Below are 25,600 nucleotides of genomic sequence, written 5' to 3'. Positions count from 1 at the left end.
CTGGGAAGTGCTATCCATGTTGTACATAGGGCAGGGGTTGAATATGGCCGGGATGCAAGCTAGTACCCACTAATTATCGGATAGGTAATCAATTTTTACCAAGAAGAGGAGACAAACAGACAAACAACAGAACGGGTGGGAATGATGGGGAAGGGGAAGAGGGGTGAGGGGTGGGGAAGAGGAGGGGGGGGGGGAGCAAGGGATGTAGAGGGGGGTGAGTGGGGGTTAAAGTAAAGAAAAGAGGGCAGGCGGGGATGAAAAGGAACAGTATATGATCAAAGGTGTATCAATTAAATCATGAACTGTTGTCTTTGGTTTCCATAATTGATTTGTAAGTGGCGGTATCCTTGAATCTGATCCAATCTATCCATAGGGCTGAAAACTTGTGGATTTGATCATTTGAAATGCTGATTAATTCCTCCATTTCCTCAATTCTATTGAGTCTAAGGAACCATTCCCTAGAAGATGGAATGGAGGTTGATTTCCAATGGCATGGCAGGCATAGTTTAGCAGCAGTTAGCATGTGGCGGGCAAGGATCGGCCTGGGTGTGTTTTGAGTGGCTGGGACGTGGTTGAGAAGAAAATGGCCGGGGGTCAGGGGAAGGTCATAAGACGTGACCTCACGCACCAACCTGTGAACCATCTCCCAGAAAGGCTGGATATTGGGGCAGGACCACCAGATGTGAAGCATGGATCCGGTTTCCTGACGGCACCTCCAACAGGTGTCGGGAACCCCAGGTTGAAATTTATGAATTCTATCTGGCGTCCTGTACCAACGCGTTAGGATTTTATATCCATTTTCCTGGGTGGTGACGTTAATAGAGGCCCGGTGAACCGAGCGGCACATAGTTTCCCAGTCCTTTTCAGAAAGGGAGAGTTGGAGGTCACGGGACCAGGCTTGCGCAAAGGGGGCCAGAGCCTTCTATAGTTTTCCCACATCAACTAGTCTCATCAGCCGGAGCAGTGTTCTCCGAACTTCAGCCCAGGGGCCAGATGTGACCCTTTGCTAGCAATTTTCTGGCCCTTGGGGCACTGTTCCTTTCACTGATACCAACAATGGGACACTATTACTCCCACAGACACCAATGACGGGGCACTATTCCTCACCATAATACCAATGATGGGGTACTATTCCTCCCAATGACACCAATGAAATGGCACTATTTTTCCCCATAATACCAATGATGGGGCACAATTCCTCCCACTGACACCAATGATGGAGCACTATTCCTCCCACTGACACCAATGATGGGGCACAATTCCTCCCACTGATCCCGACAATGGGACATTATTACTCCCTCTGCCACCAATGATGGAGCACTATTTCTGCCACTGACACCAATGATGGGGTACTGTTCCTCCCACTGACACCAATGATCGGGTACTGTTCCTCCCACTGACACAAAAGATGGGGCACTATTTCTCCCCATAATACCAATGATGGGGTACTATTCTTCCAACTGCCACCAATGATGGGGCACTATTCCTCCCATTACACCAATGATGGGGCAACTATTTTTCCCACTAATACCAACAATGGGGAACTTTTCCTCCCACTGACACCAACGATGGGGAACTATTCTTCCCACTAATACCAATCATGGGGAAATACTCTTTCCACTAATACCAATGATGGGGAAATACTCTTCCCACTAATACCAATGATAGGGAAATACTACGCCCACTGACACCAATGATGCGGCACTATTCCTCCCACTGACACCAATGATGTGGCACTATTCCTCACACTGACATCGATGATAGGGCACAAATTCTCCCACTGACACCAATGATGGGGCACTATTCCTCCCACTGACACCAATGATGGGGCACTATTCCTCCCACTGACACCAATGATGGGGCACTATTCCTCCCACTGATCCCAACAATGGGACACTTTTACTCCCACTTGACACAATGACGGGGCACTATCTCTCCCCATAATACCAATGATGGGGCACTATTCCTCCCACTGACACCAATGATGGGGCACTATTCCTCCCACTAATACCAACAATAGGACACTTTTACTCCCACTTGACACAATGACGGGGCACTATCTCTCCCCATAATACCAATGATGGGGCACTATTCCCCCCACTGCCACCAATGATGGGCCACTATCCATCCCATTACACCAATGATGGGGAACTATTTTTCCCACTAATACCAACAATGGGGAACTATTCCTCCCACTGACACCAACGATGGGGAACTATTCTTCCCACTAATACCAATGATGGGGAAATACTCTTCCCACTAATACCAATGATAGGGCGCTATTACGCCCACTGACACCGATGATGGGGCATGATTCCTCCCACTGACACCGATGATGGTGCACGATTCCTCCCACTGACACCGATGATGTGGCACGATTCCTCCCACTGACACCGATGATGTGGCACGATTCCTCCCACTGACACCAATGATGGGGCACTATTCCTTCCACTGTCACCAATGATGGGGCACGATTCCTCCCACTGTCAACCAATGATGGGACACGATTCCTCCCACTGACACCAATGATGGGGCATGATTTCTCCCACTGACACCAATGATGGGGCACGATTCCTCCCACTGACACCAATGATGGGGCACTATTCCTCCCACTGACACCAATGATGGGGCACGATTCCCCCCCCCCCCCCACTGACACCAATAAAGGGACACTTTTCCTCCCACTGACACCAATGATGGGGCACTTTTCCTCCCACTGACACCAATGATGGGGCACTATTCCGCCTCCTACCGACCACAGGTGCTATATAGTTTATTTACTTCCACTGACCACTAAGCCTGAAGCATTTTTTTTTACTCCCACAGAATACGGGACATCCCTATAGGCCACAGTTCAGCCCCCCCTAAAGTCTGAAGAACAGAAGACTGGTCCTTTGTTTAGAAAGTTTGGAGAGTTCCCCTGAGTTAAAGGATAATGAAAAAATTGGTTTGTTATTTATTTATTTTTTTTAAGGTTACTGTTAGGGCTCACCTGTCGGCTTGCACTTTCTTCAAGTTGTCAGATGTTAAGGGACTTTGCTTTACTGCTTTGGTAAACTGTTCATTGCTCATTTTTAGCTTTTGACGTGTTTCATGCACCTGATCCTTCAGGTCCAGCAACTTGTTTGATAAAGGAGGAGGTGTTAACTGAATACTTGAGCCAATCAGCTCCTCAAACCTCCCTTCCAGCTGTCTCTGTGTCTTCAGAATTGTGCCAACTTCATTTCCAACCATCTGAAGTCAGACAATAAAAATAAAGGATGATCAATATAACTGTGCCAGTTTCACGCTTACTGAAATGCGAGATAAATGTTTTTCCCAAGTAACAATGTAGACACAAAAAGATGTCCAGAGTTAAATAAAATACATTACGGTGAAAGAAGAACAAAGCATTAATATGGACCTTCCATGGATGGGAAGATAAAGTAAACATTCCACAGTATAAACCGTATAACATCTGTTTGTCACTTTAGTAGAAACAACAGACTCAAACAACTGTAGAGGTATACATGAAGTACATGGATAGACATGTCAATCACTATGGCAAGTAGTTCAAAAGTCCTTCATAACAGCTTGAGGAAGGGCCGAAAAAGAAACAGCAGTGTAACATGTAGGCCAACATATTAATTAGGCAAAGAACATCAAACAGAACAGAGAGAGAGAGAGAGAGAGAGAAAAAAACGGTATTAAAGGGCAGAAAAGAAAAAGAGAGAGGAGGGAAAGACCCACTAAGAGTACCATCACAAAGAATAAAATCACCAGGTGTCGCATAGTAAATGGCCCATGAGTTCCATACAGCTTTATATTTTTCTAATGTGTTTCACAATTGGGTAGTGAGAGGTTCCATTCAATGAAAGAAAATCTAATATTGCATACAAAATGAGTTACACAAAAGCACTGCATAGGTTGGGTTAGGTGAATCCTAAAACAACTTTAGACCCATCAACAATGAACTTCCTATAAGCGGCATAAAAAAAAAAGATGATGTGTAATGTGCATCATGGATCACTGTAGATGCTCACTTAACTATATTACAGAATGAACCTAGTCTATTAAGTGGTGTATTTTCTTGCATACTTGATATCCAAATGGGTAATAGATACTGTATGAGTTTTCCGTCAGGACAACTAGGCCTATTCAAAATACATTTTACGCTGCCAAAAAGCAGACCTATAGGTAAATGGTAAATTAGAGCTACATATTTTTTTCTTTTGATACATGAGCAGGTATGGGTAGAGGGGACAGGGTGGTGATCACTTCCTCCATGTTTCCCTCTTCGTTGGGTGCCAGGCAAGGGTCACATGGGAGGCCTCCCCTGGGGTGGGTTCTTCTTGGCTACACTAGGCACCTTATACAGGATCACTGTATTATACATGAGGTACCTTTGTTTCTTTGCGAGATGGACCACTTACGGAGCTGTCTTTATACCCCAATGTGTTTAAAGCCGGTTACTTGCATTACAACACTTGGGTAACTTCAGACCAGGAAGGAACAGGGTTTCAATACTTTACTTGAAAAGTAAACCAGTTGAAAAGTGCGAAAGGCATTCAGCATAATTCTTCCCTAAATTCCTTACTCTAACTCAGGCTGTGTGCTGCTCTGGCACACCTGCAAAGGTAGTGTCCATGAAATTACTGAGTCCATTAAAGGTATTCTCCAGCTGCTGGTATCTTTGGGGCGAACCCCAAGTTCTGATGACTTTACATCCAGGTAGTAACGAACAATATCCTTCTGCAACTCGCAGGTGTTATTCTCAGTCTCATGCCCTTACGGGTCCTGAATCTCTCTCTCTCTGACCTTTTACAGGCTCTAGACCCCTATAGAGTCTTCCCTGGCCTCCGACTCTCTATGCCGGACCACTGTCCCTCCTATATAACATAGGACCCGCAGTGGGTCGGACCTGGAGGTAGCACTAACTCCTACCCTCCCATTCCATTAAAACCACTGTCAGTTTGGGTTACTGGTGCCACACAAAGAGTGAACCCTACAAAGACAAAAATAGAAACCTAAACAATAGAGAACGATGTTCTGAACCTTCCCTACTCAAGAAAGAAGGCTGCTGGGATTGACAATTGAAATTATAAAAAGGGATGAAATTGCTTTTAATGAGAAAACTTTGCTACAGTCTTTGTGAGTTGGTGTTATGACATGTACTTCAGGCTGGTTGACCCTCCTCCTCACACAGATCATGTGACTAATTACAGAGGCACATACAGTGCCTTAAAAAGTATTCATACCCCTTGAAATTTTCCACATTTTGTCATGTTACAACCAAAAATGTAAATGTATTTTATTGGGATTTTATGTGATCGACCAACACACAGTAGCAGATATTTGTGAAGTGGAAGGAAAATGATAAATGGTTTTAAATTTTTTTTTACACATAAATATCTGAAAAGTGTAGCGTGCATTTGTATTCAACCCTCTTTACTCCGATACTACTAACTAAAATCTAGTGGAACCAAATGCCTTCAGAAGTCACCTAATTAGTAAATAGAGTCCACCTGTATGTAATTTAATCTCAGTATAAAATACAACTGTGCTGTGAAGCCCTTAGAGGTTTGTTAGAGAACCGTACTGAACAAACAGCATCATGAAGGCCAAGGAACACACAAGACATGTCAGGGATAAAGTTGTGGAGAAGTTTAAAGCAGGGTTAGGTTATAAAAAATATACCGAGCTTTGAACATCTGATGGAGCACTGTTCAATCCATCATCCGAAAATGAAAAGAGTATGGCACAACTGCAAACCTACCAAGACATGACCGTCCACCTAAACTGAAAGGCTGGACAGGGAAAGCAATAATCAGAGAAGCAGCCAAGAGGCCCATGGTAACTCTGGAGGAGTTGCAGAGATCCACAGCTCAGGTGGGAGAATCTGTCCACAGGACAACTATCAGTCGTGCACTCCATAAATCTGGCCTTTAAGGAACAGTGGCAAGAAGAAAGCCATTGTTGAAAGAAAGCCATAAAAAGTCCTGTTTGCAGCTTGTGAGAAGCTATGTGGGGGACACAGCAAACATGAAAGACAGTGCTATGGTCAGATGAGACCAAAACTGAACTTTTAACCCAAAAGCAAAACGCTATGTGTGGCGGAAAACGAATACTACACTGCACCCTGAAGTTTGAACACACCATCCCCACCGTGAAACATGGTGGTGGCAGCATCATGTTGTGGAGATGCTTTTCTTCAGCAGGGACAAAGAAGCTGGTAAAGCCCCGTACACACGTACCGATGGTCGGTTTACAAATGTTCCTCTTTTCTCCCCGGGATGTCGGTGTCTGCTGAAAAGTGCAAAGACAGCACAAGGACAGCACAAGAATTTTGTCCGCCGACTGCAGAAGTGATGTCATGTAATGGTTAACTTTCCCTGTGTTTTCTATTTTCTGAGCATGCCCAGTCTTGCAAATCTGCGGTCTGTCGGCCGAATTGTGTACTGACAGGCGAACAATCGTCCGTTCTGGTGTCGGCATACAAATATTTTCATGTTTGCACGAAAGACTTTTGTCCGCGGATTGTGCGCAGACATCTGTCGGAGGCACCATACTAACACGCGTACAATCGGCAGATCCTTCGTCCACCGACGTTTGTATGCCGACGATCGGTACGTGTGTACGGGCCTTAAGAGTTGACGGAAAGATGGATGAAGCCTAATAAAGGGGAATCTTAGAAGAAAACCTGTTAAGCCTCGTACACACAATCAGATTATCGGACGAATTTTCATAGTTTATTTGTTGCATGCTAGTCTCATATGGAAAGTGAAGAGGTTACTTTCATACGAAAAATTCTCGTATGACAGAATTCAACTTCAGAAATGACGTAATGTGTTGAATTGTTTTGTATGTATTCTTTTGTTTCTCAGCATGCCTAGTCTTGGTCTTACAATTTTTTTTTCGGTCGAAAACTGTACTAATTAAACGAAAATCAGACATTCACGTACAATAAAAATTTTATAGCCTATACATTCAGCTTTTGTCATACGAAAATTCGTAATCGGCTGTTGAAAGCACTATACTAATGATCCGAAAATCGGCAGATCGTTTGTCAGACTAAATTTTACTTCTGATTGTCTTATCATGTGTACGGCCTTTAGAGTCTGCAAAAGACCAAAGACTGGGGCAGAGGTTCACCTTGTAGCAGGGCACCGACCCTAAAAATACAGCCAGAGCTACAATGGAATGGTTTAGATCAAAGCATATTCATGTGTTAGAATGTCCCAGTCAAAGTCCAGACCTAAACCAAATTGAGAATCTGAGGTAGGACTTGAAAATTGCTGTGCTTTCCACAGACGCTCTCCATCCAATCTGACAGAGCTTGAGCTATTTTGCAAAGAAGAATGGGCAAAAATGTCACTCTCTAGATGTGCGAAGCTGGTAGAGACATACCCAAAAAGACTTGCAGCTGTAATTGCAGTGAAAGGTGGTTCTACAAAGTATTGACTTGGGGGGCTGAATACAAATGCACGCTACATTTTTCAGATATTTGTAAAAAAATTTGAAAACCATTTATCATTTTCCTTCCACTTCACAATTATGTGCCACTTTGTGTTGGTTGATCACATAAAAGCTCAATAAAATACATTTACGTTTTTGGTTGTAAAATGACAAAATGTGGAAAATTTCAAGGGGTATGATTACTTTTTCAAGGCACTGTAGATGTGTGACCAGCCCAGTACCTACATTTTATTTAGCTTTTTTAAAGTAGTATTAAACCAACAACTTTGTTTTAGCTTAACACATAGAGCACAATAAAAGTAAAACATTCCTGAGTAAACTATTTGTTATAACTGTTGGCTCCTGCTCTCTCCTTGCTGCTTCCCTGAACTTCTGGTCTTCACAAGATAAACCTAACAGAGGACAGTGCAGTGGGATAGCTTGGAAGAAAAATGGGGAGCAACGGGGGAGTGCTTTGTCAACCTAGGCTATGGGGTTGTGTGTTTCTATAGATGCACACAGTGCAGAGATGTAGAGAAACAACCCCAATCGCTGCGTACTGCGGTGACTCAATGGGATGCTGAATGAGAAAGGATCCTTCCTGAAACAGGAAACCTGGGGCAGTGATTGTGGAACCATCTTCAAATGGTTGTAAAACTTAACTTATTTTTTTCCTTAAAATAAAAAACTGATATACCTAACTGCCCTGACTGCCAATGGCTCCTGTTGCAATCAGCAAATCCTGTAAGACCAGGAAGAGGGAAAAAGAGCTGCTGTAGATGGGGCAGCACTGGATCGAAAGAAGACTCAGGTAAGTGGTAAAAGGGAGGTGGCGGGTTGCTGGGAGCTGCTATTGAAAGATTTTTTACCTTACCACTTAAGGACACGGCCTATTTCTGGCACTTGTTGTTTACAAATTAAAAATCAGTATTTTTTGCTAGAAAATTACTTAGAACCCCCAAACATTATATTTTTTTTTAGCAGAGACCCTAGAGAATAAAATGGAGATTGTTGCAATACTTTTTTTAATTAAAAAATTAAAAAAACAGCAAAGCTAGCCCATTTTTTTTTTCTGGAATGTGAAATATAATGTTACGCCAAGTAAATTGATATCCAACATGTCATGCTTCAAAATTGGGCATGCTCAGGTTACCAGTTTAGAGTTACAGAGGAGGTCTAGTGCTAGAATTATTGCTCTCGCTCCGACGATCGTGGTGGCACTTCTCACGTGTGATTTGAACACCGTTTATATATATGTGGGCTCGACCTACGTATGCATTTGCTTCTGCGTGCAAGCTCGGAGGGACGGTTTACATTTTTTTTTTCTTATTTATTTTACCTTTTATTTTTTAATTTTATACTGTCCCTTTAAAAAATGTTTTTGATCACTTTTATTCTAATTTCAAGGATTGTAAACATCCCTTGTAATAGAAATAAGCAGGACAGGTACTCTTTATTGTGAGATCTGGGGTCAAAAGACCTCAGATCTCACATCTATACTTTAAGGCTGATGGGTGGAAGGGACTTATGATGTCGCTCCAATCCTCCAAGGCCATAGAGTCGAGTAGGGGCCATCTTGCCCTCACTTGACTTCCTGCCTGGGACTGCAACGAACCGGATCGTTTTTCCCGCTAACGACGACTCCGGTAATTGGGGAAAATGATCAGGAAGCGGCGGGAGGGGGCACCTCTCCCACCGCCCATAAAAGTGATCTCGCAGCGAATCCGCCACTGGGACCACTTTTATGTGAAAGAGGACCGCCGGCTGTGTAATAAAGTACCGGAGATATGGCAGCTATCTGCTGCCATAATACCAGTATTTAACGTCAAAGTACCGTCGTAAAACTGCGATGGACGGTCCGGCAGTGATTAATGCAGAGAAAGCATTAAGGTAAAAAACTATTTTGTCTTTAGAACCAGAACATGGGCAAGGATTAAAAGATAAAGATCTTCAGACAAAGAAAAGCTGGGTACACACTAGAAGTATTTTTTTCCATTCAACCCAGTGTGCTAAGCGAAAAAAAAAAAACAAAGATAGAAGAGAGATCACGGTACTAACACAAGTGATGTCAGTGCAGCAGTCTCCCCTGCTGTGCTATTATATTCTGACAGGGGCTGCCCCCCCTCCCCCCGCCAGAACAAACTGTATGCTGGTCGGATGTTGATTTTCCAGCATGCCTGTTCAACATAAGCAGGTCATGAGACTGGCTTCTGTAGAAGAGACAGCTGTACACACTGGCAGAAAGTTGGCCAGCTCCTGCCAAACCGACCAATTTTGGACAATTTTTGGCCCATGTCTACAAGGCTTAAGTGACCAAGGGTGTAATATCACTGTAACTACAGCTTGGTTGCCATTACAAAATCCCATCTGGGTAAACCACACAACAACTTCAGCAAAATTTATTGCAGTATCTTACTCTTCCCTCTTCTGAATATATTGAGGTACGACAGCAACTTAGTAAAACTGACATCTTTGTGGGAGTGTCTGCCTTTAATCACCTGAAGAAACGAAAGGGATTACCCTGGGGGTGGGACTTTAAGGGCAAATAACCATCATTTTGATGGTTATTTGCCCTTAAAGTCCCGCCCCCAGGGGAATCTCTTTAATTTCTTCAGACTATATGAGGGATGTTGGCAATATCCATCTAGACACCACTGCCCGAGCATAATTTCATATTTGTCTTTAATCACCTGGTCAATCTGTAGATGGACTTCTGTACAACCTCCCAGTCCATACATAGATTAACCACTTAACCCCCGGAGGATTTTCCTGCTAAAAGACCAGGGGGTATTTTGCGATTCGGCGCTGCGTGAATTTAACGGACAATTGCGCGGTCGTGCGACGCTGTACCTAAACGAATTTGACGTCCTTTTTTTCCCACAAACAGAGCTTTCTTTTGGTGGTATTTGATCACCTGTGCGATTTTTGGATCACGCGCTATAAACAAAAAAAGAGCGACAATTTTGCAAAAATAACAATATTTTTCACACTTTTTTATATGAAATTCCCCAAAAAAAAAATGTAAAAATCAAAATTTTTTAACATTTTCAGCCAATTTGTTTTATCCTACCTATGTTTGGTAAAAAAAAAAAATCGCAAAAAGCGTATTTTTATTGGTTTGCGCAAAAGTTATCGCGTTTACTAACAAAGGGAAAGATTTTTGTCATTTTTGATGTTTTTTTATTTTAACGCGTAATGGCGGCGATCTGCGATTTTTTTTGCGGTACTGCGACATTGCGGCGGACAGATCGGACCCTTGACTGACATTTTTGACACTTTTGGGGTTACCAGTGACATTTCTACAGTAATCAGTGCTATACATATGCACTGTTACTGTAAAAATACACTGGTAGTGAAGGGGTTAACTTTATTTGGGAGGGAGGGGCTGTGTGTGTCCCTAGGGGCGTGCTTTCTACTGTGATTGGCTGTGGCTTGAGCTGTAAGGACACTGATCAACGGATCTACATAGTAGATCCATGTGATCAGTGTCTTTACAGCGAGGAGAATGACAGGTGGCTTGTTTGCACAAGCTGCCTGACATTCTCCCTCTCCCCCGCCGATCGCCGAGTGACCGGCGGACATCGGGTCCGCTGGTCACACGCGCGGGGGGTCCGTGACCGCGCGGGAGCGGGGGCGCGCGCTCGCTCCCCAGACCCTCCCAGGCTAGTGACGTTAATTAACGTCACTCTGCCTGGCAGGGGCTGACCGCCGCAGTAAATCTACTTGCGGCGGTCGGCAAGCGGTTAAAATTCGGCTGGTGCCTGCTGACCTGGAGGAATTTCGGTCCATGTACAATCTGTCCAGCTTTAAATTAGATAAAATATCTGTCCACAGTAATTATCAGCTCTATTCCCTTTGCAAGTAATACTGCCTATTTGGTTATATAACCCTTTGGACAGCATAATATTTCTTCCATATATGAGGACTATCTAACGTTTTCTTCTCCACATTCCTGCCAACAAATTCCCAAATTCATTTCCTGAAATAACATGGTGAACAAATCAGACAACGTGGTTACAGACAATACATAAGACCACCTTAAACAGAAGCTATCGCTAACTTTTTTACAAGCTATTCAAGGCTCTCTGAACAGCAAGTGACTACCTGCGGTGATCGCTGCTGGACACACACAAAGTGCATGCAGCAGCGTTCACCGAAGATAGTCACTGGCTGTGCGGACAATCATGAATACCTGCGGCCACCGGCAACTTGTCATTGTAGTGAAAGGGGCCAGTAGCCGCTCAGAGCTACAGCAGGAATCTCTGATTCCTGACGCTACTATTCACACTGGCCCAAATCGCCAATGTGAATTTGAGAAATTTGAGAAATTTAAATTTAAAGAAAGTGTCTTTAAACCCAAATGAAGAAAAAGCCGATTAATGCTTAAAGCAAAGTTTAACGGGGGAAAAAAAAAAAAATCCCAACAGCTTTAGCCACATCGCTTATCTGTAATGAAGGATGTCCCATCATGTTGTGCAGGTAGCTGGATCCTTGAGAAATCTCCACTGCAGGGATGCCTGTCCTCTTCCGGTCTTAGAACCTCTGGCTCTGCAATGGTCATTAGGCAAAACAGCAATACAGATGGTCTTACATGGACAACCCCCTCCTTCCTCCTCCTCCTCCATTTAGGAAACAACATTCATTGATTACCCTGTTTGTAACACAATCTATAAATGGGGGAGAGAATCCTGTAACTGATCAAACTCTCCCCTATTCACAGATCGTGTTCCAAGCAGTGCAATTAACCACTTCCGGACCGCTTACCGCTTATATACTGCGGCAGAGCTGCCCGGCTGCGCAAAATCACGCATAGATACGCAATTTTGTGCAGGGGTTCCTGGGGAAGCGCTCCTGCAGTCATTAGATGCGGCGGGAGCCAATCAGCGGGTCCGGCGGCCGCAATGGTCGCCAGCCACCCGTAAACGTGCAGGAGAATGACAGAACGGCCATCTGCCTATGTAAACAAGGCAGACGGTTGTTCTGTCACAGAAGAAGAGTGAGATCTTGTGTTTCAGCTAAGCTGAAACACAGATCTCTCTTTTCCTATAGCACATCCTTCCCCCACACAGTTAGAAAGCATTCTCTAGGAGTACACTTAACCCCTTGAGCACCCCTAGTGTTAAACCCTTCCCTGCTAGTGTCATTTAAACAGTAACAGTGCTTTTTTTTTTTTTTAGCACTGATCACTGTATTGGTGTCACTGGTCCCCAAAAAGTGGCATTTAGTGTCAGATTTGTCCGCCCCAATGTCACAGTCCTGCTAAAAATCGATGATCGCCGCCATTACTAGTAACAACAGTAAAAAAAAAAAAAATGCCATAAATCTATCCCATAGTTTGTAGACGCTATAACTTTTGCACAAACCAATCAAAATACACTTATTAGAATTTTTACCACCAATAATATGTAGTAGAATACATAATGGCCTAAATTGATGAAAAAAATAGATTTTTAAAATTTTTCTATGGGGATGTTTTATAGCAGAAAGTAAAAAAATATTGTTTTTTTTTTTTTTTTCAAAATTGCCGGTCTTTTTTTTGTTTATAGCGCAAAAAATAAAAACCACAGGAGGTGATCAAATACCATCAAAAGAAAGCTCTATTTGTGTATGTGTGTGTGGGGGGGGGGGGATCAATTTTATTTGGGTACAGCAACGCACGACCGCGCAATTGTCAGTTAAAGAAATGCAGTGCCGTAAAAGAAAACTCTTGTATGAGCTTTGCCCTTTGAAGGAAATATTAGTGCTGCATACTATTTAGGACAGGATAATTAAAGACCATCTTGCCACTTACATCACTTTGGCCATGATAGGAGACAGGCATGATAAAGCCTAGAATTGAAAGCTGATCCAAACTTTCCTCCAGCACTGTGCATACCCGCAGCACATCCATCATTGGTAAAGACATTATCTTCTGGACCTTTAGCCAGTGTACCAGGCTCCTGAGAAGACAATGACAAAATACAGAGAATTTAAATCTTGTTTTATATACAGTACACATATACTTTGGGGGTCATTTGACACAATGAGTGGATATAGCTGTCCTTTATATGTCCATCCCATTCATAAAAATTCAGTTCAGTCATGTGACCTTAGAGATGAAAAATTCCTATCTCTCGCTTTTTTTTTTTTTTATAACTCCAATTTATTGTATTGCGCTTTACTGGTTTTAGGATCACCACATACATTACAATCTTATTGTATAATCTTCTTTAGATCTACTGCCAAGTATGTAGTACAAGGGATTGCTTGATTGGATAGTTTAGGTAGGTCCTGGTATTGCATAGTTTTGTTAAACCTAAAGCTGATTGTAAAGAGCCTGGTGATCCTTAGGCTGGCCATAGACGGTTCGAATCTCAGCCAGTTCAGCAGGAACTGGGCAAGATTCGAACCATGTAAGGATTAATAGATCAACTTGGGTACAACCAGCCTGCCGGTTTTTAAATGCGATTATCGCTAGCGGCTAGTATAGCCGCTAGCAATAATTACTGTCTTCTCCTGGCGGGAAAGACTTCCCCCACCCCTCCGCCAGGAGAATACAATGGCTCTACGGAAGGGATTCCCCTGTCAATACTGACTGGAACTAATTTCTTTACTGCAAAATGTGACTGTCATTAGAGAACCGAACTGGAGCACAGACCACATACATTATATATTTTCAAAAGTATTGGAACATCTGCTTGTACAACTATGTGAACTTTAATGACATCCCAGTCTTAGTCCATAGGGTTCAGTATTGAGTTGGCCCATCCTTTGCAGCTATAACAGCTTTAACTCTTCTGGGAAGGCTCTCCACAAGGTTTAGGAGTGTGTCTATGGGAATGTTTGACCATTCTTCCAGAAGTGCATATTGAACCCTAAGGACTAAGAATGGGATGCCATTAACCACTTGCCGACTGCCTAACGCCGATCTACGTCGGCAGTCAGCCCCTCACAGGCAAAGTGACGTAGGGCTACGTCACTAGCTTGTGAGGGTCTAGGGAGCGAGCGCGCGCCCCCGGAGGCGCGCTCCCGCTCCCGCGTGGTCACGGACCCCCCCGCGCGTGTGACCAGCGGACCCGATGTCCGCCGGTCACTCGGCGATCGGCGGGGGAGAGGGAGAATGTCAGGCAGCTTGTGTAAACAAGCTGCCTGTCATTCTCCTCGCTGTAAAGACACTGATAAAACGGATCTAGTATGTAGATCCGTTGATCAGTGTCCTTACAGCTCAAGCCACAGCCAATCACAGTAGAAAGCACGCCCCTAGGGATACACACAGCCCCTCCCTTCCAAATAAAGTTAACCCCTTCACAACCAGTGTATTTTTACAGTAACAGTGCATATGTATAGCACTGATTACTGTAGAAATGTCACTGGTAACCCCAAAAGTGTCACAAAATGTCAGTCAAGGGTCCGATCTGTCCGCCCCAATGTCGCAGTACCGCAAAAAAAAAATCGCAGATCGCCGCCATTACGCGTTAAAAAAAAAAACAACAAAAATGACAAAAATCTTTCCCTTTGTTAGTTAACGCGATAACTTTTGCGCAAACCAATCAAAATACGCTTTTTGCGATTTTTTTTACCAAACATAGGTAGCATAAAACAAATTGGCTGAAAATTTTAAAAAATTTTGATTTTTACTTTTTTTTTGGGGGGAATTTCATATAAAAAAATGTGAAAAATATTGTTATTTTTGCAAAATTGACGCTCTTTTTTTGTTTATAGCGCGTGATCAAAAAATCGCACAGGTGATCAAATACCACCAAAAGAAAGCTCTGTTTGTGGGAAAAAAAGGACGTCAAATTAGTTTAGGTACAGCGTCGCACGACCGCGCAATTGTCCGTTAAAGTCACGCAGTGCCGAATCGCAAAATACCCCCTGGTCAGGAAGGGGGTAAAATCTTCCGGGGCTTAAGTGGTTAAAGTGCATGTGCATGTAAAGGCAGCGTCCCAATACTTTTGACAATATAGTGTATATAAAGCGAACTACTGTGCTTGATAAATAGTGATCAGTGTTTTTTTGTTTTTGTTTGTTTGTTTAGGCAGCAGTGCAGCCATACTGTTGCTTTTTGAATGAGCCATGTTGCGTTTATACATTTTGATTGTATAGTGACAATCTTAAAATTATATTATCTCAATACAATATCCTTTCGATACACCAAAACTATGTAATACAACAACAAACCTAAACAACCTTTTCAGTTTGTATCCAATCTGGCATGCCTTAGGGCTTCATTCACATGTCAGCGTAGCGATCGCGGGCAGAATCACTGCGATTCTGCCTGCGATCCAGAAATCATTGCAAATCGCGGGACGCCTGTGCGTTGCCCGTAATTTGCAATAGCCCCCCAAACGCTGTGCGATGTTGCCGCAATTTGCACCTGCCGAATCGCGGTAACATCACGCAAAAAAAAATTGCGGGACGCATGACGCCCAAAAAAGGTACAAGAGCTTCTTTGGGGCGTCATGCTACGCTGACATGTGAATGAAGCCTAAGGGTTCTTTCACACGGAGCGGACCGCATTGCGATCCGCTCCGGCACTTTTTTTTTTCTTTTTTCCACGGAGCCGATGACACTTGTGTCATCCGCTCCGTATGTCCGCATATCATCCCATCCGTTTGCGGATGATATACGGACATAATGTAAGTCTATGGGCATTGCGGATGTCAGCGGATGACACCGCTGACATCCGATTTTCCTTCCTTTCCGTTTTTTGAACGGAGGAAAAATAGGGTTCTGTTCCGTTCCAAAAAACGAACAGAACTGAAAGGAAGAAAATCGGATGTCAGCGGATGGTATTCCGCTGACATTCGCAATGCCATTGACTTACATTATGTCTGTAAATCATCCGCAAAAAATAGGATGATTTGCGGACATACGGAGCGCCCGCGTGAAAGGGCCCTTAGGCTCCATTCACACCTGGGCGTTTTTGAGCGTTTTTCAGCTCCAAAAACGCAAAAAAAAAAACGTTCCAAAACACCCAACAAGTAAAACCCCATTCATTTAAATGGCCCCTGTTCACATCTGAGCGTTTTAACACCTGAAGTAAAACACCTGTAGCTGAAAAAAGTACAGGAGCTTCTTTTTGGGCTGATTACCAGCGTTTTTGTTAGATTTCAATGCCTGCCTCCAAAAACACCAGAAAAACGCGGTAAAAAAATCGAGGTAAAATCGTTGTAAAATCGCGGTAAAAAAACGCGTGAAAACGCTACTCTCAAGTGTGAATGCAGCCTTACACTCTACATAATTGATGGTAGGTCTAAAGGAGATTGTACGATAAGGGTCCTTTCACACAGGCGGTCCGAATGTCCGTTTTTCATCCTATTTTTTTGCGGATGAAAAACGGACATAAGGTATGTCAATGGGATTGCAGATGTCAGCGGATGACAATCCGCTGACATCCGATTTGCGTACTTTCCTATCAGTTCCGTTTTTTGGAACGGAAGAGAACCCTATTTTTCTTCAGTTTAAAAAAACGAAACGGACGCAAAAACGGATGTCAGCGGTGTCATCCGCTGACATCCGCAATCCCATTGACATACATTATCTCCGTTTATCATGCGCAAACGGATGGGATGATAAACGGACATACGGACCGGATGACACAAGTGTCATCCGTGTCGGTAAAAAAAAAAAAAGTGCCGGAGCGGAGGAAAATATGGTCCGCCCCGTGTGAAAGGACCCTTACACTGTATAGCATATGGCCACCTTTATTAAGAATTTAGATTATTCCATGATAAAATAAAAAAAACAGGCTAAAAATATTCAGACTGGGAAGAGGTTAATCATCTGCCCCTTGCCTACACCATAATATTAACACACAAAAAAAAAAAAATTCCTTAGGGGGTTTTATCATTATCCAGCTAAAAACGTTCAATATGCAGCCAAAAGCTATATTTTAACAGTCTTACATTTGTAAAGTGGAAAATGAATCCCTACAGTGAGCCTAAAGTGCTGTCTTCTAGCATCAAGTTGGAGAGAAGGACCTTTGCTCTCTGTATGGAAGCAGTGGTATCTATGCGGAGGTCCAACATGTCATCTTCTGAGCAAGAAGCCTGAGTTCTGCAAGGAGCCATACAGTTAATGTTTACAATGGCAAATTTGGAAAGTGAATCTCCCTAGCAGGACCAGAGGTAATGTTCACTAGGGCAACTAGAGATGCTGAATCTCCCCATTAGGTACACAGACAGCAATAAAAACTTGACAGGGGCCCTAACCCTTCCACATTCTATCCAAGACTTAGACCTTGTTTACTACAATATGATGTAAAGACGTGGGTTTTTCTGCACGCGTTCAATTGTTCTCTATGTGCTCAGTTCTCCCCACATCACTTTTATCATGTGAGGATTTTTTCTGCGCAGGAATCTGCAAGGTGTAAAAAAACTCACTGAAACGTGCATGGAAACTGGTGTAATGCTGTGCGTCTCTGCAAGTGCAATCTGCATGTTTTCTCCATCAGTTCTTCTGCACGTATGGTGTGAACGAAGCCTTAAAAAGATTTTATAAAGATGCACACAAGCTGCATGTCAAATGCATTTCCCAAACCTCCCAAAAATCCTGGATTTTGTAGAAAGCCCCAGGGTCTCATGGACCCCGGATCATTTTGCTGTTTCCTGTCTAAGTGAGGCAAGAGTCATGCTGCTGGCTTGCAGGCACAGGGAGTGGGCTCCTACTGTCATGTACCTGGTGATGGAGCCGAACGTGGAGAGGAGGGTGCTCTCTTACACATCCGGCTCAGAGTCAGTACTCCTAATAAAGTGACAGGAGGCACAAGAGCCTGGAGTGGCATGAGTGCCTGGCAGTTCTGGTGATAGAAGCAGATGATAGGTCTGTGTGCACTTGGCAGCAGGTACTGCAGGCTAGAAGACACTCAGCAGGCACTTGGTAGGCTGGCAGGTCACAGGCAGCGAGCACCTGGTAGGCTGGCAGGTCACAGGCAGCGAGCACTTGGTAGGCTGGCAGGTGGAAGACAGCAGGTACTTGGCAGGCTGCAAGAGTAGGGATGACCCCCCCCCCCCTCCCCCCAGGCTGGACACAGAATAGGGTCAGGCCAGCCGGGGCAGTAACTAGCAGGCACATCTGGAACAGAACAGCAGGCAGAAGAGTAGTCAGGTTCAGGCTAGAGTTGGTAACGGTAAGCAGATAAGCAGAAGGATCAGGCAGGGATGTGGTCAAAGAGCAAGCCAGGGTCAGTTCAGGCAGAGTTCAATCATGGTCAGACGGAGAGCAGAACGGCAATAGGAGATCAAGCACAGGAACAAGTAGCATCAGAACACTGTAGACAACAAGGCAAGGTTCTATTGCAGCAGTGGTGTTTAAATAGCCAGTCTGGTGGCGGGTGTGCACACCTATGCACACATTCATAGGAGCGCAGCTCTGGCTAACAGGAATTCTCAGTCTGCACATTTGTTCTCTCCTGACAGTGGGTCTGGTCAATAGGAATTCTCTGTCTACGCGTAACTATGTGCTTGGGTATATTTTGTCTTTCCTGACATCCCCTTTCCCTTGGTAATGAATAAATCATGTAATACTAGTGGGTTGAGTTTGAGAAGAAGAGTCCAGCTGCCCGATTACAATGACTGGCAGTGGGATGCTACTTTTAAAAACTCTGCCCACTAGTGTGGCATCATTCATTGATTACCAGAAGGGCAGAGCTTACTCCTCACACCTGTAACCCAACAACAGGACCCTTGCCTCCTGAACTCTGCCTATATAATGTAACTATGTAGGCGGAGCACTGAATGTGTTTTAGAAAGGAGGCAGTACAAGGAGAGGAGTGCCAGACAGAGAGAAGGAAGCTGCAAAAGAAAGCAAGCAGTTGCGGAACTTGTGTACCTGATATGGTGAATAGTGTACTCCTTCAGCCAGTGTTTCCATGGTCACTATCAGGTAGACGGGGTCTTTACACCTGAGGGTGCGGGAAGGACTGCCCTTTTATGTGACCTTTGTGATTGATTGTCACAGTGGTCTAATAATTAAAAGGCAGTCTTGTGGAGTCCTGATCATTACAAGAGACTGGGAGCTGTCTCTCACAGCTTGGTCACTGTGCAGAAACCTTAGACATATGTGTGGCACGTGGGCATTAGAGTCCATCCTCTGCCGGTGCACATATGCATGGCATCGGCTGCAAGAATTTAAATCTAGTGATAAGCTTTGCCACCTTTTAGTGCAATTATACTTTTACAGAAGACCTGCACTGCCAGCCACTCCACAAAGCTCTAGGGCCCATTTGTGCTGGTCAGGGCTCATATGGTGCGTTTTTCGAATGTGTCCTAAAGTGTTTCTGAAGGCAGAAGTTTTTTTATCTTAATACATTCTATGCATTAAGATAAAAAAACATTCTGTGTGCAGCAGCCCCCATAATACTTACCTGAGCCCCATCTCAATGCAGCGATGTTGCACGAGAACCTTGGCTGTCAAGGGACTCTTCCTCCTCATTGGCTGAGACAGTAGCAGGTGCCATTGGCTCCCCCTGCTGTCAGTCAAAGTCAGTGAGCCAATGAGGAGAGAGAGGGGGTGGGCCTGAGCCATGGCTCAGTGTCGAAATGGACGCACAGAGCAGTGGCTTGGCTCGGGTGCCCCCATGGCAAGCTGGTAGCTGTGGGGGCACTCGGCGGGAAGGGCCAGGAGGGCCAGCAAGGGACCCAAGAAGAGGAATATCTTGGCTGCTCTGTGCAAAACCATTACACATAGCAAGTAAGTATAACATATACATACATAAAAAAAAAAAAAAAAAAAAAGACTTTAATATTAATTTAACGTGTTATGTTGTGCATCAATGTGTGTTGCATTAAGGCAACCCATTCATTTAGTGTTTTATGTGCCAAATGAATACAAATTTTGCATGATAGTGGTGCATATTTTCGAACAACTTTTACATTAGAACAGGGGTCAGCAACCCGTTGATTGCGATCTACCCATCAATCGAGGACATGTGACTGGTAGATCAGCGATCCTGCTTTGCCAACCCCCAGACTTCTTCCTCACACATTGCAGAGCATCGCAGGGAGGAACTACCTGGTATTCTGTGCCGATAGTGGCTGGCCCTTCTCTCATGTCTATCCCAGGAGCTTGTGTGTAACATCACACAAGCCCCGGGATCAGGGCGTCAGGAGAAAGAAGAGACCTGTGTCACTGGCACTCCCCTTCTCCTAATGGCGCTTCTCTTCTCTTTGAGGAAAGTTTCTGCTCTCCTGTGGGCCCCTGCAAACACATCACTGCACTCAGTTGCGGCTGGTGCTCCATGGGGCGGGGGGGCGGCAGACAGACTACACCATACCCCCCAAACCCCACCAGGCCACTGCACACCGTAACCCCCCACCCCCCCCCCCCGGACCACAGTGAGACAGGAGAGATAGGAGACAGGAGAGATAGGAGACAGGAGACAGGACAGGACAGGACAGGACCCCCCCCTCACTCACCCTGCCTGGATGCAGCAGGTGGCTTCGGCTTCTTCCCCCTCCTCCTCCATGCCCAATGGCATGGCTTCTCCTTTTGGCCAATCGGGAAACGGGTCTCAAAACCCGCTTCCTGATCGGCCAGGAGGAGGATCCCTGTGACAATAGCGAATTTTCCTTCGCTATTGTCACACAACTGGGTGGGCTCAGGGCGCACTGCTCTGCGCCCCGAGCCCACCCTTTTGTTTTTAGCCTGTGAGAGCCTCTGGCTCTAATCACATGGTTAAAAAAAAAAAAAAAAAGTCCCATTGAACTCCATGCATCCGGCGCCCCGCATGTAGATTAGGGGTCGGACGCATGGATGGGGCACCCCTGCGCCCCATATACACCAGCCACCACTGACTGCACTACTAACCATCTCCATCCACTGCCCCACTAACTGACATCATCCTTTTCCCTAATAACTGATACCTATAATCTGCCCTAGCTAATACTGACCTCCATACACTGCCCTGCATTCAGGCCTGACACTAGTCATGCAAGTCAGCATGCAGTACCAGATGTTCTGCCTTAATGATAGACTCCTGCATCAGACTTGTGGGGGGTGACCAATTACTCTCCAAACATGAAAAATTTGTGAATAAAAGTGAAAAAGTTGCTCACTGAAGTTAATTTTTTTAAGGTAGGCGAAGTTTATTTTTTTACAGTGACATTAGTTTTATTATAATTTTTCTAAGTTTTTATTCTTGTCATCCCTGCTTTGCTATTTAATAATAATAAAAAAAAAAAAATAAAAAAAACAAGGGCCCCCAAAAACAAAAGTGGAGATCTTGCATCTCTTTCCTATTGTTCAGGTAGATCTCCACCTCTCAATAGTTGCCAACTCCTGCATTGGTCTTGCATTTGATTATTTTGGTGCATGCTATTAATATTAGGGCTCTTTCACACACTCCGCTCCGTCGGCGGACTGCCGAGAATGACAGCTGTTCTCCGCATTGTGTGCCCCATATATCTCTATGGGGGAATCGGATGGGAATGGACCGTCGGTCCGTTCTCATCCGATCCCATCCGATCCGCTGGACGGATGGAAAATAGGGTTTCCATCCATCCAGATTTGACGGATCGGATCGGATGTCAGCAGACATGTCTCCGCTGACATCTGATGCCCCATAGAGATGCATGGGGGGACCGTTCAGATCCGCAAAAAAAACTGACAGGCGGATCTGAACAGTCCGCCTGTGTGAAAGGGGCCTAAATAGTATAATATTTACAACTCCAATTCCAAAAAAGTTGGGACACTGTAAAATCTACATAAAAACAGAATGCAATGATTTGCAAATCTCATAAATCCATATGTTATTCACAATATAATATAGAAAACATATTAAATGTTTAAACTAAGAAAATAACAATTTTAAGAAAAAAAATAAGGTCATTTTAAAATTGATGGCAGCAACACGTCTCAAACTAGTTGGGACAGGGTAACAAAAAGCTGGCGAAGATGGTAAGTGGTAATAACAAGGAAGAGTTGTAACAAATTAGGTTAATTGGCAACAAGTCAGTAACATGACTGAGTACCTTTATCTCTCTGGCAGCTGTCTGTTTCTGACTGTGGTAGGGGGCAGTTGATCTTGATGGAAAAATAATGGAGGGGGCACAGAGGAATATTATCAGCTTGATTTTAGAGAGGTTTAGTTTAGGAAAGTGGTGAGACATCCATGTTGAAATGCCAGTTAGTAATGCGAGAGGAGGCTCAAGAGGTGAGGAGAAGAAAAAATGATTTGGTTGTCATCAGCATAGAGGTGGTATTGGAAGCCCTGGAAGGATATTAAGTGACCAAAGAAGGAGGTATAGATAGATAGCCAAAGGGGTCCAAGAACAGAGCCTTGGGGACCCCTACAGAAAGAGGAAGTGAAGAGAAGATAGAGTTATAGGTAACACTGAAGGAGGGCTGTGATCAGTAGGCGAACCAGGACAGAGCGGACTCTTGGAGAGCCGGGGCAGAGCGCACTCTTGGAGAGCCGGGACAGAGCGCACTCTTGGAGAGCCGGGACAGAGCGCACTCTTGGAGAGCCGGGACAGAGCGCACTCTTGGAGAGCCGGGACAGAGCGCACTCTTGGAGAGCCGGGACAGAGCGCACTCTTGGAGAGCCGGGACAGAGCGCACTCTTGGAGAGACGGGACAGAGCGGACTCTTGGAGAGACGGGACAGAGCGCACTCTTGGAGAGACGGGACAGAGCGCACTCTTGGAGAGACGGGACAGAGCGCACTCTTGGAGAGACGGGACAGAGCGCACTCTTGGAGAGACGGGACAGGGACAGAGCGCACTCTTGGAGAGACGGGACAGGGACAGAGCGCACTCTTGGAGAGCCGGGGCAGGGACAGAGCGCACTCTTGGAGAGCCGGGGCAGGGACAGAGCGCACTCTTGGTAGAGCCGGGACAGGGACAGAGCGCACTCTTGGTAGAGCCGGGACAGGGACAGAGCGCACTCTTGGTAGAGCCGGGACAGGGACAGAGCGCACTCTTGGAGAGCCGGAATAGGGACAGAGCGCACTCTTGGAGAGCCGGAATAGGGACAGAGCGCACTCTTGGAGAGCCGGAATAGGGACAGAGCGCACTCTTGGAGAGCCGGGACAGAGCGCACTCTTGGAGAGACGGGACAGAGCGCACTCTTGGAGAGACGGGACAGAGCGCACTCTTGGAGAGACGGGACAGAGCGCACTCTTGGAGAGACGGGACAGAGCGCACTCTTGGAGAGACGGGACAGAGCGCACTCTTGGAGAGACGGGACAGGGACAGAGCGCACTCTTGGAGAGCCGGGGCAGGGACAGAGCGCACTCTTGGAGAGCCGGGGCAGGGACAGAGCGCACTCTTGGTAGAGCCGGGGCAGGGACAGAGCGCACTCTTGGTAGAGCCGGGACAGGGACAGAGCGCACTCTTGGTAGAGCCGGGACAGGGACAGAGCGCACTCTTGGAGAGCCGGAATAGGGACAGAGCGCACTCTTGGAGAGCCGGAATAGGGACAGAGCGCACTCTTGGAGAGCCGGAATAGGGACAGAGCGCACTCTTGGAGAGCCGGGACAGGGACAGAGCGCACTCTTGGTAGAGCCGGGACAGGGACAGAGCGCACTCTTGGAGAGCCGGAATAGGGACAGAGCGCACTCTTGGAGAGCCGGAATAGGGACAGAGCGCACTCTTGGAGAGCCGGAATAGGGACAGAGCGCACTCTTGGAGAGCCGGAATAGGGACAGAGCGCACTCTTGGAGAGCCGGAATAGGGACAGAGCGCACTCTTGGAGAGCCGGAATAGGGACAGAGCGCACTCTTGGAGAGCCGGAATAGGGACAGAGCGCACTCTTGGAGAGCCGGGACAGGGACAGAGCGCACTCTTGGTAGAGCCGGGACAGGGACAGAGCGCACTCTTGGAGAGCCGGAATAGGGACAGAGCGCACTCTTGGAGAGCCGGAATAGGGACAGAGCGCACTATTGGAGAGCCGGAATAGGGACAGAGCGCACTCTTGGAGAGCCGGAATAGGGACAGAGCGCACTCTTGGAGAGCCGGGACAGGGACAGAGCGCACTCTTGGAGAGCCGGAATAGGGACAGAGCGCACTCTTGGAGAGCCGGGACAGGGACAGAGCGCACTCTTGGAGAGCCGGAATAGGGACAGAGCGCACTCTTGGAGAGCCGGAATAGGGACAGAGCGCACTCTTGGAGAGCCGGAATAGGGACAGAGCGCACTCTTGGAGAGCCGGGACAGGGACAGAGCGCACTCTTGGAGAGCCGGAATAGGGACAGAGCGCACTCTTGGAGAGTCGGGACAAAGTGGAGTCTTGGAGAACAAGGTGGTGGAGTTTATCAAGAAGGAGCGAATGGTCAACAGTGTCAAAGGCCACAAAAAGGTCTAGTAGTAGGAGTATGGGGTAGTTGCCGTTGGTTTTAGCAGTTAGTAAATCGTTAGGGAGTTTTAGTAGGGCAGTATTTCTTCAAATAGAACACAGCTAACATTTAAAAAAAAAAACTGACAGGGTTATAACCCTTCCTTCCCCTATCCAAAATAAGAAGAAAAAGTTTTGTCTCCAGTTCTACAGTTCTTCCAGTCTATTAAACCACACCCACTGTGGGCAGCACAGGTCTCCCTGAAGCCAAGGTGGCTCTGTCAGGAGGTATGGCATTGCCCGTTGGTCAGGGGCGTAACTACAGGGGTTGCAGGGGTTGCAATCGCTACCGGGCCCCATGCTCCAGGGGGCCCGGTAGCAAACCAGTGGGTGAACTTCCAGGATCGCAAAGGTCACACTTGCAACTGGACCCTGGCATTGCACCACTGTGGGGAGGCCCCAAGATTGCAGGAAGGGGGCCCACTGCAGAACTTGTGAAAGAATCCTGCTGCGGGACCGTAATAAAAGGCCATGCAACGAGTGTAAAGAGCCCCAGGATTAGTGGGAAGAGCCCTGGGCTTGAAGGTAAGGGCCCCGGCCAGGGGTCTGGGGGGCCCTTCATGGTTTCTTGCATCAGGGCCCTGAAGGTTCTAGTTACGCCTCTGCCGTTGGTGGTAATGAAGTGGTCCCATTGACTCTCCTGCTATATCTGCCTGCTCCTCGTCCCTCATCACCGTCTTTTCTTGCACACACGCCGCTCACTCACACGTAGCTGAAACTTATTACCTGACGGACACTCCGCACAGCACACAGCGTCAAACGGTGTCCATGGATACAAGGCTCCGCCCTAAGGGTCCTCAGAGTAGTCCTGGCACCTAAACGCCTATTTTATGAGATATCATTTTCTTTTTTTTT

General features: G+C 45.8%; 1 protein-coding gene across 1 annotated transcript in view; it reads right to left on the bottom strand.

Annotated features, from left to right (window-relative positions):
- The window catches only part of DRC9 (dynein regulatory complex subunit 9), a 65,139-nt gene extending 39,539 nt beyond the window's left edge, over positions 1 to 25,600 (bottom strand). Inside the window, exons 1-3 of the mRNA XM_082252172.1 lie at positions 25,472 to 25,600; positions 13,226 to 13,373; positions 2,993 to 3,234 (exon numbers count right to left, since the gene is read on the bottom strand). Coding sequence (XP_082108298.1) covers positions 2,993 to 3,234; positions 13,226 to 13,339 — 356 coding nt within the window. The 5' untranslated portion in view covers positions 13,340 to 13,373; positions 25,472 to 25,600. The remainder of the gene's footprint in view (positions 1 to 2,992; positions 3,235 to 13,225; positions 13,374 to 25,471) is intronic.

The sequence above is a fragment of the Pelophylax lessonae genome (assembly GCF_965119305.1).
Source record: "Pelophylax lessonae genome assembly, chromosome: 3".
NCBI lineage: Eukaryota > Metazoa > Chordata > Amphibia > Anura > Ranidae > Pelophylax > Pelophylax lessonae.
Note: the sequence above shows the minus strand (reverse complement) of the source record. Positions and strands in the feature narration are given on the sequence as shown.